This window comes from Bufo bufo, chromosome 1 (assembly GCF_905171765.1).
Source record: "Bufo bufo chromosome 1, aBufBuf1.1, whole genome shotgun sequence".
Classification (NCBI taxonomy): domain Eukaryota; kingdom Metazoa; phylum Chordata; class Amphibia; order Anura; family Bufonidae; genus Bufo; species Bufo bufo.
The window spans coordinates 155,390,204-155,407,530 of NC_053389.1; the positions used below are offsets into that span (position 1 = coordinate 155,390,204).

General features: G+C 45.6%; 1 protein-coding gene across 2 annotated transcripts in view; it reads right to left on the reverse strand.

Moving 5' to 3' along the window:
* Nucleotides 1-17,327, reverse strand: part of SCN3B (sodium voltage-gated channel beta subunit 3) — an 87,576-nt gene that overhangs the window by 57,129 nt on the left and 13,120 nt on the right. Inside the window, exon 2 of one of the 2 annotated variants that reach the window (XM_040431081.1) lies at nt 6,849-7,067. In XM_040431081.1, coding sequence (XP_040287015.1) covers nt 6,849-6,900 — 52 coding nt within the window. In that variant the 5' untranslated portion in view covers nt 6,901-7,067. Of the gene's footprint in view, nt 1-6,848; nt 7,213-17,327 lie in introns of both variants that reach the window. The other variant, XM_040431074.1, reaches the window with a different exon arrangement.

Below are 17,327 nucleotides of genomic sequence, written 5' to 3' on the forward strand. Positions count from 1 at the left end.
TATTCGTAACAGTGGAGTGCATTTGATGGTCTCAGGTTTAAATAGGAACTCAAGTGTGTTTGATTGGTGCTATAGTTACTCCCACCTGTGACTATGCACTGGGTGGAGAAAGGAAATAGCACGGGGCAGTCATAGTTACTCCCCTTTGCACAACACTTGTTTCAAATGGCTGTCACCTGGAGCATCAAAATCATTCCGATCAAATGTCTGACATACAGAGAGTTACATAACATTTCATTAAAAACAGATTTGTTTCAATATGTACAGATATCTCTTCCAGCATATTAAAATTGCATAGCATAGGAAAAATAAAACAAGAAAAAGAGACAGGTATAGAAAGAAAAGAAAACTCTGCTACAAAATTCGCTGCGTTAAATAGGGATCCATTCACACTGTGTATGCGTTATTTTTTGGATTCTTTTTCAAGAGTAATTATAGAAAAGCTTTTTGGATAATACATGCTCATAGTTATATACATTGGTATAGTTCATGCACAGTATAAACGCAAACAGAAAAAAGAACAAAGAACAAAAGAAGGGCATAAATATATTGATCCATACATCACCATAAGTAATTAGTAAAAGTTCATGATCTCCCTTCTTAAGTTAAGGCCCTTTGGATATCTTGTCTCCAATTTAAATATCCAAAAGGCCTCTCTCAGATTGACTTGATGTTTTATGTCTCCTCCTCTGATGGATGTTTTTACTTGTTCTATAGCATAAGTTTGGAAGTATTTGGGGCTACGGTTATGTCTATCAATGAAGTGTCTGGCTGCATTTGATATGTTGGTATAGGAGGGATTGTCTATGTAATTGAGGTGTTCCAGAATACGGTTCATACATAAGTTCATACAGTACATACAAAATAATAACTATAACCTTAAATTCACATACAGTGAGGATTCAAGTATGATGAATTTTTTGGATCTGAAACTTACGGGCATCCCTAATAAGGTCATCCAGACAGAAACGTACCGCAAAGAAATTGCAGGGAATACAATTCTACGGGCAGACAGTCATCACTGCCACCACACTATCAAATCTATCCCAGTGGGAGAATTTATACGGGCCAGGAGAAATTGCAACACACTGGAGGCCTTCAAACGTGAATGCCAAATAATATGGAGGCGCCTCTCAGAAAGAAAATATCCTGAGTGGATGATCTCAAGAGGCTTACAAATAGCCAAAAATAATTGCAGGGAATCATTGCTTTTCAAAAATAAAAATAAAAACAATAACAAAAACATAAATACAACCAAAGGGAAGTCTGGTAAAAATAAATGTAAAAATGAAAGGATACAAAAACAAGCAGAATATATTACAAGAAAAAATAACAATATTATGGAGTCAGAGGGTACAAAAGAGGAGTTAAATGAAAACAACAAAAATGATAATAACACAAAAAAAATACAACCCACTCTAGTACTGACATATAGTCGCCAATATAATCTAATCCGCAATATTGTTAAAAAATATCTCCCAGTACTACATGAGGACAACATACTTAACTCGGTACTTAAAGAGGGTTGTAGGATAGTATCCAAAAGACCACAAACAATAGGAAACTCCTTGTCCCCGTCCATGTTTATACGTGAATCTTGTCCACAAACAGACACATGGCTGACATATAAGGGTTTTACACGTTGCGGCAGTCAGCGCTGCCGAACTTGCAACTATGTACAAAATACAAAAACTTTTTGCAATGCAGATCAGACACAGACTTATAATATAAAGTCCTACATAAATTGCAATACAAAGGCAGTAGTTTATGTTATCCTCTGCGAATTTTGCAATAAAATGTACATAGGGTGCACCATAAGGAAATTTAAAAACCGTATTCTGGAACACCTCAATTACATAGACAATCCCTCCTATACCAACATATCAAATGCAGCCAGACACTTCATTGATAGACATAACCGTAGCCCCAAATACTTCCAAACTTATGCTATAGAACAAGTAAAAACATCCATCAGAGGGGGAGACATAAAACATCAAGTCAATCTGAGAGAGGCCTTTTGGATATTTAAATTGGAGACAAGATATCCAAAGGGCCTTAACTTAAGAAGGGAGATCATGCACTTTTACTAATTACTTATGGTGACATATGGATCAATATATTTATGCCCTTCTTTTGTTCTTTGTTCTTTGTTCTTTGTTCTGTTTGCGTTTATACTGTGCATGAACTATACCAATGTATATAACTATGAGCATGTATTATCCAAAAAGCTTTTCTATAATTACTCTTGAAAAAGAATCCAAAAAATAACGCATACACAGTGTGAATGGATCCCTATTTAACGCAGCGAATTTTGTAGCAGAGTTTTCTTTTCTTTCTATACCTGTCTCTTTTTCTTGTTTTATTTTTCCTATGCTATGCAATTTTAATATGCTGGAAGAGATATCTGTACATATTGAAACAAATCTGTTTTTAATGAAATGTTATGTAACTCTCTGTATGTCAGACATTTGATCGGAATGATTTTGATGCTCCAGGTGACAGCCATTTGAAACAAGTGTTGTGCAAAGGGGAGTAACTATGACTGCCCCATGCTATTTCCTTTCTCCACCCAGTGCATAGTCACAGGTGGGAGTAACTATAGCACCAATCAAACACACTTGAGTTCCTATTTAAACCTGAGACCATCAAATGCACTCCACTGTTACGAATAAGACTTTTCGAAACGCGTCAACAGCCTGTACCAGAGAGACCTTGAGCCCTGTATTGTCTGTGTGCAACTATTGAATAAAAATGGAGAACTTGATACTTCGAAAAAAAGGGAGTGCTGGAGTCTGAATTTACCCATTATTTCTCTGTACCTGAACAAGGAGGTTGAAAAACCAGGACACCGAGCACGCGGATACATTCAAACCGCAGATATAGTGAGCTGGTATTCCACATTATATATTTGGACCCCCACTCATCTTACATTTCCCACCTATCCAGTGAAGATGTGATGTGTACTTGTGGACAGAATACCCCTTTAAGCATTTGGTAGAAGAGGTTACTGCACCAGATCCATGCCAAGAGAAGAGGTAATTACTGTAAAACCTGCGGCCCTCCAGCTGTTGCAAAACTACAACTCTCAGCATGCCTGGACAGCCTATACCTACCAGTCTACAGCAGGGCATGATGGGAGTTGTAGTTTTACAACAGCTGGAGGACCGCAGGTTGAGCCTCCCCGCTGTAAAAGAACTGGGCTCGCTGCATAGATACAGTAAAAGAACCAAGTCTGTAGAAACTAGTAATTGATGCCAAGCCACACAAAATAAAAAACCCAAAGAGCATTAGGGCATGCCCATGCCAGGAACATCCTGTGGTCACAACCAGTGTTCCCTGAAGGCTGGGCAGTCTGGAAAGGAAACAGTTAAAACAGCATACTGATAAGTGAATGAGTCCACTTACAGATATGACTTTTATGGGGCGTGGCATTTTTTTTTAACTCTATCATTACCATTATGCTGGGTTTAGATTGAGCCGTGGCAATGAGTGTGTTCAGCAGTCCTATCCATTGAACTGACCTGCAGTAAGAGGTATACAGGACATGGTATAAGATCTAGGCACCTTACTGGGGTCAAGGAGTCCCTGCCCAGTATCTGCCTAGCTGGCTCATTACTTGATCTATCTCCAGGATCCCTCCTTTCTGTATTTCCAGAAGGGTTTTCTCTCTCAATGGTGAACTAGTTAATTTTAGTTTACTGTATAATAGATCTGCCTTTGATGTCATGGAAAGTAACTCTCCGTATATTAGCTTACAGCTGAGCTTGTTTGTGTACATAGCAGGCCATCTCAACAGACAGCAGCAGGGTAAATCATGGTGGATAGACAGCACAAATGAGCACTACTGCAATTGTCGAACATGATCAGAGGATAACCAGAGAATACTTCTACTGACTAGTGTGTGTGGCCACCTGGAATCTTGCCCAGTTTGTCCAGTATTAGGGGGAATGTTTCTAATCGTACACAAAGGAACAGGTCTCAGCTAGTCCTCATGATTTCTGATCCCTGCTGCCCTGGCACAACCATAGTCATAACGCCGATCACATTGGAAGAATATTTATGCAAAGATACATTATCAGAAGTAATTGATATAATGCTACAATTTCATGTACCAATGTCCTTTGCTTTATAATTGTCCACGGATGACATCACTCATTGATTACACATGCCCACTAGCCCCCCAGCTACACCCCGGGATAAAACTAGAAGGATCAGAGCAAAGAAACGGAATCACCAGCCGTTCCAGCTGCTGCACTTACTACACCCATCATCCTAGATGGCGATGCCCTGTCACCCTTTGTGTTTGTTCCCACACAATGTCCATAAATAGCCTAGAGTAAGAGTCAACCTGTGCCCCCCTCCCTCTGGAGCCGATTCAGCTCTGAATGAGCTGCCACACACTTACTGGGTTCCCGTGCCAGTCTCTTGTCTGGAAATACATGTGAAGGAATGAGGACAGATGGCGCAGGAGTTTCATATACGGTTAGGTCCAGGAATATTTAGACAGTGACACAATCTTCATGATTTCGGCCCTGCAACTACTAATGAAACTGCAATTGTAGACTTTCAGGTTTCATTCAAGGAGATGAATAAAAATATCCCGTGAAACGTTTAGGAATTACATCCATGTTTCCACAAAGCTTCCTCCTTTCAGGGGCTCAAAAGTAATTGGACAAATTAACATTACCATAAATAAAATGGTTTAATACTTTGTAGAGAGTCCTTTGCAGGCAATGGAACCCATGGACACCACCCAAGCTAGGTTTCCTCCTTTGTGATGCTTTGCCAGGCATTTACTTCAGATGTCTTCAGTTGTTGCTTGTTTGTGGATCCTTCTACTTTAAAGGGGTATTCTCATCTCAGACAAAGGGGGGCATATCGCCCCAACTGTCTCGTGTCCCACCACTTGGACCTGCACCTATATCGAGACCGGAACCCCAAAAGTGGTGGAGGAGGGCACACTGCGCAGCCGCTCTCCATTCATTTTCTATGGTGCCGCAGAAAATAGCCGAGCGCTGGGCCGGCTATTTCCGTCGGGCCCGTAGAAGTGAATGGGAGCGGTGGCCGGTCATGCGCGGTGCGCTCCAATTCACTTCTATGGGGACAGCGTTTGGTGGTGGCCGGACCGGAGTCCTCCAGCTACCACTTTGCGGGGCTCCGTTCGCAATATAGATGCGGGTCCCAGCAGTAGGACACACACCTATAAGACAATATCGTAGCAATATACCCCCGTTGTCTGAGATGAGACAAGTTTTGTCTTGAGTAAGTGAAATGCATGCTCAGTCAGGTTGAGATCTGGTGATGGACTCGGCCATTACAGAATATTCCACTTCTTTCCCATAAAAAACTCCTGGGATGCTTCTGTATATTTTGAGTTATTGTCCATCTGTTAAGAGCCGTCCAACCAACCTTGCTGCATTTGGTTGAATCTGAGCGGAACGTATATCCCTGTAGATGTCAGAATTCATCCGGCTGCTTCTGTCTTCAGTCACATCATCAATGAACACTAGTGACCCAGTGCCACTGGAAGCCATGCATCCCATCCCACTGCCTCCACCATGTTTTACAGAGGATGTGGTGTGCTTTGGATCAGGAGCCGTTCCAAGCCTTCATATTCTTCGTGTCATCATTCTGGTACAGGTTGATCTAAATTTTATTTGTCCAAAGAATGCGTTCCAGTTGTGGTGAACCCTCTGTATTTGCTCTCATGAAGTCTTTTTATGGTACACGTACTTTCTTTAGAGTGATCTTCACTTGGGTGGATGTTGTGAAGGGGTTTTTCTTCACCATGGAAAGGATTCAAGGATTCTACGATCATCCACCACTGTTGTCTTCCGTGGACGTCCAAACCTTTGTGAGTTCCCAAGCCTTTTTTTTTTTTTTACCAGAATGTATCAAACTGTTGATTTGGCCACTCCTTACATTTTTCTTCTTTTTTTATAGCCCATTGATGGTCTGTTTCACTTCCATTGAGAGCTCCTTTGACTCCATGTTGTGAGTTCACAGTAACAGCTCCCAAATACCACACCTGGAACCAACTCCAGACCTTTTACCTGCTTAATTGATGATGGATTAATGCGGGAATAGCCCGTGCAGCCCATTAAATAGCTTTGAGATAACTGTCCAATTACCTTTGGTCCCTTGAAAAAGAGGCAGCTACATATTAAAGAGCTGTAATTCCTAAACCGTTCCTCCAATTAAGATGTGAATACCCTCAAATTAAAGCTAAGGGTCTGCACTTTATGCCCGTATTGATTATATAACTTGAATATGTTTTGGTAAAAACATAAAATGACAAAACTTGTGTCACTGTCCAAATATTTCTGGACCTAGCTATATGTTCTCATTGATTTGGACTTCTGTAGATAACCATTCCAGTCTTATATGAGATGGTAGTCAGTTTTTTTGTTACAAGCAATCATTTGGTGGACCTGTTGGACAATCCACAGTTTACCTACCATAACCCACTAACCCATAACCTTACTTTCAATAGGACATCTAGGAGTGACTGCATTGTGGCCCCTATATCATTGTGAAATGTATCAAGAGCCTAAACTGATACAATGCATGATGAACCCATAGGCTACGGTGGAGCTGTAAGCCCCTCGCCTGTAGTACATGTGTCTGCAGTCCTGTGATGACCGTTACAAGTCAGATTATTGATACAGTCACTGTTACAATGTAATTGTCTAATGTACATGGATGTCATGGATGAAACCTCAATGTATTCTACTGTATATCAGACAGACAAGCTGTGGGCTGCATGCCCCCTCTAGACCCCCCCACCATTTCCTTCTCCATTGTTTTACAATGCACACACAAGCACTGACCTAGAAATGATCACCTACCCATCAGCAGCAGCAGCAGACCCCAGAACACTGTGTTTCTCCAGGTAGCCATGATGATTTGGATTCCTTCCAGGGGTGGTCCTGTCAACCAGGGCTTGTGTTAGGTTAGGGGGTAGAAGGAATGATGATGATGAGATGGACCCCCTCCTCCTACATCTTCAAAGCTGCCATGTTCCCAGGGTGGGGACCCTGGAGGAGGTCATGGATGTCTTTCAGCACCTTGGAGAGAACGGGCAGTGACCGATCAAGCGGTGATGGGGGCAGCCGGTCAGTATAGGGGGCTGGAGCCGGGGACCTGCGGATGGACGGCTCAGTATCTCAGACCCTCCGCATTAGAGCGTCAGGAAGGAATGATCATCAGCGTCTCCCCAGCGTGAATCTAATAACCCTGCAAGGTGTTCAGGGAGCACAATGGTTATTAGGAGGGGAAGCACGGCGACTAGGAGGCATGAGCCATGCGGCCACTAGATGGCGGTGGAGAGCACCGTCTGCTGGATGAGTCATACACAAGCCAGCCCAGAAACAGCAGATAGGGGTGAAGAGATCCCAGGTCACATAAAATAGGAGAGATCCCAGGTCACATATAATAGGAGAGATCCCAGGTCACATATAATAGGAGAGATCCCAGGTCACATATAATAGGAGAGATCCCAGCTCACATATAATAGGAGAGATCCCAGGTCACATATAATAGGAGAGATCCCAGCTCACATATAATAGGAGAGATCCCAGGTCACATATAATAGGAGAGATCCCAGGTCACATATAATAGGAGAGATCCCAGGTCACATATAATAGGAGATATCCCAGGTCACATATAATAGGAGAGAGGTCCGAGGTCACATAGGAGAGATCCCAGGTCACATATAATAGGAGAGATCCCAGCTCACATAGGAGAGATCCCAGGTCACATATAATAGGAGAGATCCCAGCTCACATAGGAGAGATCCCAGGTCACATATAATAGGAGAGATCCCAGGTCACATATAATAGGAGAGATCCCAGCTCACATATAATAGGAGAGATCCCAGCTCACATATAATAGGAGAGATCCCAGGTCACATATAATAGGAGAGATCCCAGGTCACATATAATAGGAGATATCCCAGGTCACATATAATAGGAGAGAGGTCCCAGGTCACATAGGAGAGATCCCAGGTCACATATAATAGGAGAGATCCCAGCTCACATAGGAGAGATCCCAGGTCACATATAATAGGAGAGATCCCAGCTCACATAGGAGAGATCCCAGGTCACATATAATAGGAGAGATCCCAGCTCACATATAATAGGAGAGATCCCAGGTCACATATAATAGGAGAGATCCCAGGTCACATATAATAGGAGAGATCCCAGGTCACATATAATAGGAGATATCCCAGGTCACATATAATAGGAGAGAGGTCCCAGGTCACATAGGAGAGATCCCAGGTCACATATAATAGGAGAGATCCCAGCTCACATAGGAGAGATCCCAGGTCACATATAATAGGAGAGATCCCAGCTCACATAGGAGAGATCCCAGGTCACATATAATAGGAGAGATCCCAGCTCACATATAATAGGAGAGATCCCAGCTCACATATAATAGGAGAGATCCCAGCTCACATATAATAGGAGAGATCCCAGCTCACATATAATAGGAGAGATCCCAGCTCACATATAATAGGAGAGATCCCAGGTCACATATAATAGGAGATATCCCAGGTCACATATAATAGGAGAGAGGTCCCAGGTCACATAGGAGAGATCCCAGGTCACATATAATAGGAGAGATCCCAGCTCACATAGGAGAGATCCCAGGTCACATATAATAGGAGAGATCCCAGCTCACATAGGAGAGATCCCAGGTCACATATAATAGGAGAGATCCCAGCTCACATATAATAGGAGAGATCCCAGGTCACATATAATAGGAGAGATCCCAGGTCACATATAATAGGAGAGATCCCAGGTCACATATAATAGGAGATATCCCAGGTCACATATAATAGGAGAGAGGTCCCAGGTCACATAGGAGAGATCCCAGGTCACATATAATAGGAGAGATCCCAGCTCACATAGGAGAGATCCCAGGTCACATATAATAGGAGAGATCCCAGCTCACATAGGAGAGATCCCAGGTCACATATAATAGGAGAGATCCCAGCTCACATATAATAGGAGAGATCCCAGGTCACATATAATAGGAGAGATCCCAGGTCACATATAATAGGAGAGATCCCAGGTCACATATAATAGGAGATATCCCAGGTCACATATAATAGGAGAGAGGTCCCAGGTCACATAGGAGAGATCCCAGGTCACATATAATAGGAGAGATCCCAGCTCACATAGGAGAGATCCCAGGTCACATATAATAGGAGAGATCCCAGCTCACATAGGAGAGATCCCAGGTCACATATAATAGGAGAGATCCCAGGTCACATATACAGTTGTTTTCAAAATTATTCAACCCCCACTGAAATTGAGTGTTTTGGCCAGTTTGACATTGATTTTGATCATTTCAGTCATCTTGTTTACAATTAAATCAAAGAGGCACTTGTAAGTCAGACAAATATAACATAACATTTATAATGAAATAACCACAAATGTATTTTCTGTGCTCACATCATTATCAGTTTTATTCAACCCCCAAGTGACATTCAATCTTAGTACTTAGTACAACATCCTTTTCCAGTTATAACAGCTTTTAAACGTGAAGCATAGCTTGACACAAGTGTCTTGCAGCGATCTACGGTTATCTTCGCCCATTCTTCATGGGCAAAAGCCTCCAGTTCAGTCACATTCTTAGGTTTGTGCGCTGCAACTGCTTTCTTTAAGTCCCACCAGAGGTTCTCAATCGGATTTAAGTCTGGTGACTGCGATGGCCACTTCAAAATGTTCCAGCCTTTAATCTGCAACCATGCTCTAGTGGACTTGGAGGTATGCTTGGGATCAGGGGCGTAGCTAGAAATGCATGGGCCCCATAGCAAAAAAATGTATGGGCCCCTCCCCCCCGTGCCATCCACAGATCCCCCTCCCCTAAACAGTGCCATCCACAGATCCCCTTCCCCTAAACAGTGCCATCCACAGATCCCCCTCCCCTAAACAGTGCCATCCACAGATCCCCCCTAAACAGTGCCATCCACAGATCCCCCCTAAACAGTGCCATCCACAGATCCCCCCTCCCCTAAACAGTGCAATCCACAGATCCCCCTCCCCTAAACAGTGCCATCCACAGATCCCCCCTCCCCTAAACAGTGCCATCCACAGATCTCCCCCCTAAACAGTGCCATCCACAGATCCCCCCCTAAACAGTGTCATCCACAGATCCCCCTACAGTGCCATCCACAGATCCCCCCTAAACACTGCCATCCACAGATCCCCCTACAGTGCCATCCACAGATCCCCCTCCCCTAAACAGTGCCATCCACAGATCCCCCTCCCCTAAACAGTGCCATCCACAGATCCCCCCCTAAACAGTGTCATCCACAGATCCCCCTACAGTGCCATCCACAGATCCCCCCTAAACACTGCCATCCACAGATCCCCCTACAGTGCCATCCACAGATCCCCCTCCCCTACAGATCCCCTTCCCCTAAACAGTGCCATCCACAGATCCCCCTCCCCTAAACAGTGCCATCCACAGATCTCCCCCCTAAACAGTGCCATCCACAGATCCCCCCTAAACAGTGCCATCCACAGATCCCCCCTAAACAGTGGCATCCACAGATCCCCCCTCCCCTAAACAGTGCGATCCACAGATCCCCCTCCCCTAAGGGCTCTTTCACACTTGCGTTATTGTCTTCCGGCATAGAGTTCCGTCGTCGGGACTCTATGCCGGAAGAATACTGATCAGGATTATCCTAATGCATTCTGAATGGAGAGTAATCCGTTCAGGATGCATCAGGATGTCTTCAGTTCCGGTACGGAACGTTTTTTGGCCGGAGAAAATACCGCAGCATGCTGCGCTTTTTGCTCCGGCCAAAAATCCTGAAGACTTGCCGCAAGGCCGGATCCGGGATCAATGCCCATTGAAAGGCATTGATCCGGATCCGGCCTTAAGCTAAACGTCGTTTCGGCGCATTGCCGGAGCCGACATTTAGCTTTTTCTGAATGGTTACCATGGCTGCCGGGACGCTAAAGTCCTGACAGCCATGGTAAGTGTAGCGGGGAGCAGGGGAGCAGTATACTTACCGTCCGTGCGGCTCCCCGGGCGCTCCAGAGTGACGTCAGGGCGCCCCAAGCGCATGGATCACGTGATCACATGGATCACGTCATCCATGCGCATGGGGCGCTCTGACGTCACTCTGGAGCGCCCGGGGAGCCGCACGGACTGTAAGTATACCGCTCCCCCGCTCCCCGCTCCTACTATGGCAACCAGGACTTTAATAGCGTCCTGGGTGCCATAGTAACACTGAAAGCATTTGGAAGACGGTTCCGTCTTCAAATGCTTTCAGTACACTTGCGTTGTTACGGATCCGGCAGGCACCTCCGGCAACGGAAGTGCATGCCGGATCCCAACAACGCAAGTGTGAAAGAGGCCTTAACCGTGCCATCCACAGATCCCCCCTCCCCTAAACAGTGCCATCCACAGATCTCCCCCCTAAACAGTGCCATCCACAGATCCCCCCCCTAAACAGTGTCATCCACAGATCCCCCTACAGTGCCATCCACAGATCCCCCTAAACACTGCCATCCACAGATCCCCCTCCCCGACGCTCACAGCAGTATATTTATAAACTAATCAGTAACTAATTTAACTTTAAAGGGTTTCTATCACTTGGTATGACATAATTAGCTCTCAGACACTAGCGATCCGCTAGTGTCTGCTCTGGCCAACCATCCTAATATAACAGCTTTTGGGGCAGCCGTTTTGCTAAAAAAATAACTTTTATAAATATGCTAATGAGCCTCTAGGTGCTATGTGGGCGTCATTAGCACCTAGAGCAGACCTGGGCAAACTACGGCCCGCGGGCCGTATACGGCCCGGCGGACCTTTTAATCCGGCCCCCGGCATTTTTGTTGCCGCCGCCGCCGCCGGCCCTGTAACAGCACGGAGTCACTGTCCGGAGTGAGGAGGGGGCGGGGCCCGCGGCCGCTCTGCGCTCCGCTCTGCTGCCTGGCCTGCCTGTCTCTTTAACAGAGCAGACCAGTGGCTGCTGGAGCGTGATGCAGCTGCCGCACAGGCAGAAAGAGGAAGGAGGCGGAGCCCCAGCCAGCAGCCACAGCCAAAGCCAAGCAACTAACAGAACTTACAGGTATTTGGTGGGGGTGGGGGGGGCTCATATAGGACAGGGGGACAGTGTGTGCTTTCCTGCCTGCTACTACATCCCCCCCCCCCCCCCCCAGGGATTGTGGGGGTCATTAAGGGTTGGACTTGCTGCTGATGTTGAGTGTGCCAGTGTGTGTGTGTCCGTCCCTGTGTGTGTGTGTCTGTCCCTTTGTGTGTGTGTGTCTATCCCTGTGTGTGTGTGTTTGTCCCTTTGTGTGTGTGTGTGTGTCCATCCCTGTGTGTGTGTGTTTGTCCCTTTGTGTGTGTGTCCCCGTCCCTGTGTGTGTCCGTCCGTGTGTGTCTGTCCCTTTGTGTGTGTCCGTCCCTTTGTGTGTGTGTGAGTGTGTCTGTCCCTTTGTGTGTGTCCCCGTCCCTGTGTGTATGTCTCTCCCTGTGTGTATCACCTTGCCCACAGTGTTCCTATGTCTTGACGCAGCTGCTTCAGAACGTTCTGTGCGGGGAAGAAGATGGAAGAGGAGGCAGCGCCAGCATGGAGTCTGTGCGATAGACACAGGGAGGCACACTAAGGACGAAGGTAACACTTCCACATGATCTACACTAGTGTTATCTGTGGTTTTACATAGGACTGCAGGTAACACTACTACATTATTTAGCACTAGTGTTATCTGTGGTTTTACATAGGACTGCAGGTAACACTACCACAAGGTTAGCTCACACAGGGCGCCTGAACACCTAAGGCCGGCCCTGGCTGCGCACCCCAGCGCCAAGGGATGACGTCACTGATGTAATATGCCTCTTATATGTGGAGAGCGGTGATGTCACAGATGTAATATATTACTTATAAGTGATATATTACATCAGTGACATCACCACTCTCCACACATAAGTAATATATTACATCAGTGACATCACTGCTGTCCACATATACCGGTAAGTAATACATTACATCAGTGACATCACCGCTCATCACATATATGTGGAGAGCGGTGATGTCACTGATGTAATATATCGCCTATATGTGGACAGCGGTGATGTCACTGATGTAATATAACATTATATGTGGAGAGCGGTGATGTCACTGATGTAAAATATCACTTATATGTGGAGAGCGGTGATGTCACTGATGTAATATAACATTCTATGTGGAGAGTGTTCATGTCACTGATGCAATACAGCGCTCCAGATGGCGACCAAAATGGTCGCCAATGCGCCTTAAAATTTGCAGATGGCGACAAGACTTGTCATAGGCTACAGGCCTGAGGTCTATTTGGTAGTGAAATCCCAGCGCAGGCAGGCATGATGATGTCATCACGCCCGCCTGTGCCAGGACGCGGTGATTTTATGCAGTATTGAGTTTAGCCTTTTGGCCCGGCCCTCCAAAATATTTTCAGTTTCTCATGTGGCCCCATCGAAAAAATAATTGCCCACCCCTGACCTAGAGGCTCCGTCTACCTTCATACACAGCCACCGCCCAGCGCGTCCCTCCAGCCCGCCCATCTCCTGTTGAATGCGATCCTCCGTGTGACGCAGCGGACGAGTTCTCGCGCATGCGCCGTGCGCGGCTGTATTCGGCGCATGCTCAGTGAATGTCTGACCGCTTCCCTGCTCAGACATCTCCACTGCGCCTGTTCCTTGGAGCACTATGACGTCATCGGCGCAGGCGCAGTGGAGATGTCTGAGCAGGGAAGCGGTCAGACATTCACTGCGCATGCGCCGAATACAGCCGCGCACGGCGCATGCGCGAGAACTCGTCCGCTGCGTCACACGGAGGATCGCATTCAACAGGAGATGGGCGGGCTGGAGGGACGCGCTGGGCGGTGGCTGTGTATGAAGGTAGACGGAGCCTCTAGGTGCTAATGACGCCCACATAGCACCTAGAGGCTCATTAGCATATTTATAAAAGTTATTTTTTTAGCAAAACGGCTGCCCCAAAAGCTGTTATATTAGGATGGTTGGCCAGAGCAGACACTAGCGGATCGCTAGTGTCTGAGAGCTAATTATGTCATACCAAGTGATAGAAACCCTTTAATCATTGCTCATTGCTGAGCTCTTTACTTGGATTATTTGGATATCTTACTCTGTCTTAGCTCCGCTAATAGCAGGCAGTGCGGGGGGCGGCGCTCACTCACTGACGTCACGCGCCTGCTCCTCCCACTAGGCGGCGTAGGCACGTGACGTCAGTGAGTGAGCGCCGCCCCCCGCACTGCCTGCTATACCGGAGCTAAGACAGTAAGATAAGAGTAAGATATCCAAATAATCCAAGTAAAGAGCTCAGCATTCAGCAATGATTAAAGTTAAAGTAGTTACTGATTAGTTTATAAATATACTGCTGTGAGCGGCGTGGCCCTGTATATTCTAACCCCCAGGCAAGCGTCCCTGTCACCATGGGAACGCCTGGGGGTTAGAATATACCATCGTATTTGAGTTTTTACGATCTCACTGAGCTCGTAAAACTCAGATCCGATGGTATATTCTAACCCCCAGGCAAGCGTCCCCATCACCATGGGAACGCCTGGGGGTTAGAATATACCATCGGATCTTCTGAGTTACTGCGTGCGCCCTGCTCCAGTCCTGACTCCTCCCCAGCCAGGCCCGAGCCTCGGACCGCCCGCGTCCCGCCCACTACACTAGTCTAGTGTAGTGGGCGGGCGGTCCGCGGCTCGGGCCTGGCTGCCTGTGTGTAGTGTGTGTGTAAATAAAAAAATAAAAAATAAAAAATCAACAGAAGGCGGCACGGACGGGCCCCTAGTGGCGTAGGGCCCCTAGTGGCGTAGGGCCCCATAGCCACTGCTATGGTTGCTATGGCGATCCCTACGCCACTGCTTGGGATCATTGTCCTGTTGAAAGGTCCAACGTCTCCCAAGCCTCAGGTTTGTGACGGACTGCATCACATTTTCATCCAATATCTCCTGGTACTGAAGAGAATTCATGGTACCTTGCACACGCTGAAGCTTCCCTGTACCTGTAGAAGCAAAACAGCCCCAAAGCATGATTGACCCCCCCGCCATGCTTCACAGTAGGCAAGGTGTTCTTTTCTTCATAGGCCTTGTTCTTCCTCCTCCAAACATAGCGTTGATCCATGGGCCCAAACAGTTCTAATTTTGTTTCATCAGTCCACAGAACACTATCCCAAAACTTTTGTGGTTTGTCCACATGACTTTTGGCATACTGCAGTCGACTCTTCTTATTCTTTGGAGACAGCAAGGGGGTGCGCCTGGGAGTTCTGGCATGGAGGCCTTTATTACGCAGTGTGCGCCATATTGTCTGAGCTGAAACTTCAGTACCCACATCTGACAAATCTTTTTTTCAGTTCCTCAGCAGTCACACGGGGACTTTTCTCCACTTTGCGCTTCAGGTAGCGCACAGCAGTCGAAGTCAGCATCTTCTTTCTGCCACGACCAGGTAGCGTTTCAGCAGTGCCCTTTGCCTTGAATTTGCGAATGATGCTTCCTATGGTGTCTCTTGGTATGTTTAACATCTTTGCAATCTTCTTATAGCCATTGCCCTTCCTGTGAAGAGAAATCACCTCTTCTCTTGTCTTCCTGGACCATTCTCTTGACTTCACCATGTTTGTAAACACACCAGTAAATGTCTAGAAGGAGCTGAGTATCACAGTCCTTTTAAATCTGCCTAATTGGCGCTTATTATGCTTGATTGCTGGTCCTTGACATCCACAGGTGTTTTCAATACCTGATCGAAAACACTTAAATGAACCTCTGTTCTTAAGAGTGGTAGTCTTTAAGGGGTTGAATAATTGTGTCAATTAAGAAATCACAAAAAAAACATTTAATACTGTATTAGAAAAACAATTGATGTCATTTTAGTTGCATTTGGTTCTTTAAAAAGTCCTTGTAAGATTTCATTCTGAACACAATTACAAATGTACACTAAATTCCCTAAAACCCTTTACAGCATTGGGGGTTGAATAATTTGGAACACAACTGTAATAGGAGAGATCCCAGGTCACATATAATAGGAGAGATCCAGGTCACATATAATAGGAGAGATTGCAGGTCACATATAATAGGAGAGATCCCAGGTCTCATATAATAGGAGAGATCCCAGGTCACAAATAACAGGAGAAATTCCAGGTCACATATAATAGGAGAGATTTCAGGTCACATATAATAGGAGAGATCCCAGGTCACAAATAACAGGAGAAATTCCAGGTCACATATATCAGGAGAGAGGTCCCAGGTCACATACAGTTGCAAGAAAAAGTATGTGAACCCTTTGGAATGATATGGATTTCTGCACAAATTGGTCATAAAATGTGATCTGATCTTCATCTAAGTCACAACAATAGACAATCACAGTCTGCTTAAACTAAAAACACACAAAGAATTAAATGTTACCATGTTTATATTGAACACACCATGTAAACATTCACAGTGCAGGTGGAAAAAGTATGTGAACCATTGGATTTAATAACTGGTTGAACCTCCTTTGGCAGCAATAACTTCAACCAAACGTTTCCTGTAGTTGCAGATCAGATGTGAACAATGGTCAGGAGTAATTCTTGACCATTAATTTTTACAGAACGGTTTTAGTTCAGCAATACTCTTGGGTTGTCTGGTGTGAATCACTTTCTTGAGGTCATGCCACAGCATCTAAATCGGGTTGAGGTCAGGACTCTGACTGGGCCACTCCAGAAGGTGTATTTTCTTCTGTTTAAGCCATTCTGTTGTTGATTTACTTCTATGCTTTGGGTCGTTGTCCTGTTGCAACACTCATCTTCTGTTGAGCTTCAGCTGGTGGACAGATGGCCTTAAGTTCTCCTGCAAAATGTCTTGATAAACTTGGGAATTCATTTTTCTTTCGATGATAGCAATCCTTCCAGGCCCTGAGGCAGCAAAGCAGCCCCAAACCATGATGCCCCCAACACCATACTTCACAGATGGGATGAGGTTTTGATGTTGGTGTGCTGTGCCTTTTTTTCTCCACACATAGTGTTGTGTGTTTCTTCCAAACAACTTAACTTTGGTTTCATCTGTCCACAGAATATTTTGCCAGTACTGCTGTGGAACATCCAGGTGCTCTTATGCAAACTGTAAACGTGCAGCAATTATTTCTTTGGACAGCAGTGGCTTCCTCTGTGGTATCCTCCCATGAAATCCATTCTTGTTTAGTGTTTTACATATCGTGGTTTCGCTAACAGGGATGTTAGCATATGCCAGATACTTTTGTAAGTCTTTAGCTGACACTTTAGGATTCTTCTTTACCTCATTGAGCAGTCTGCGCTGTGCTCTTGCAGTCATATT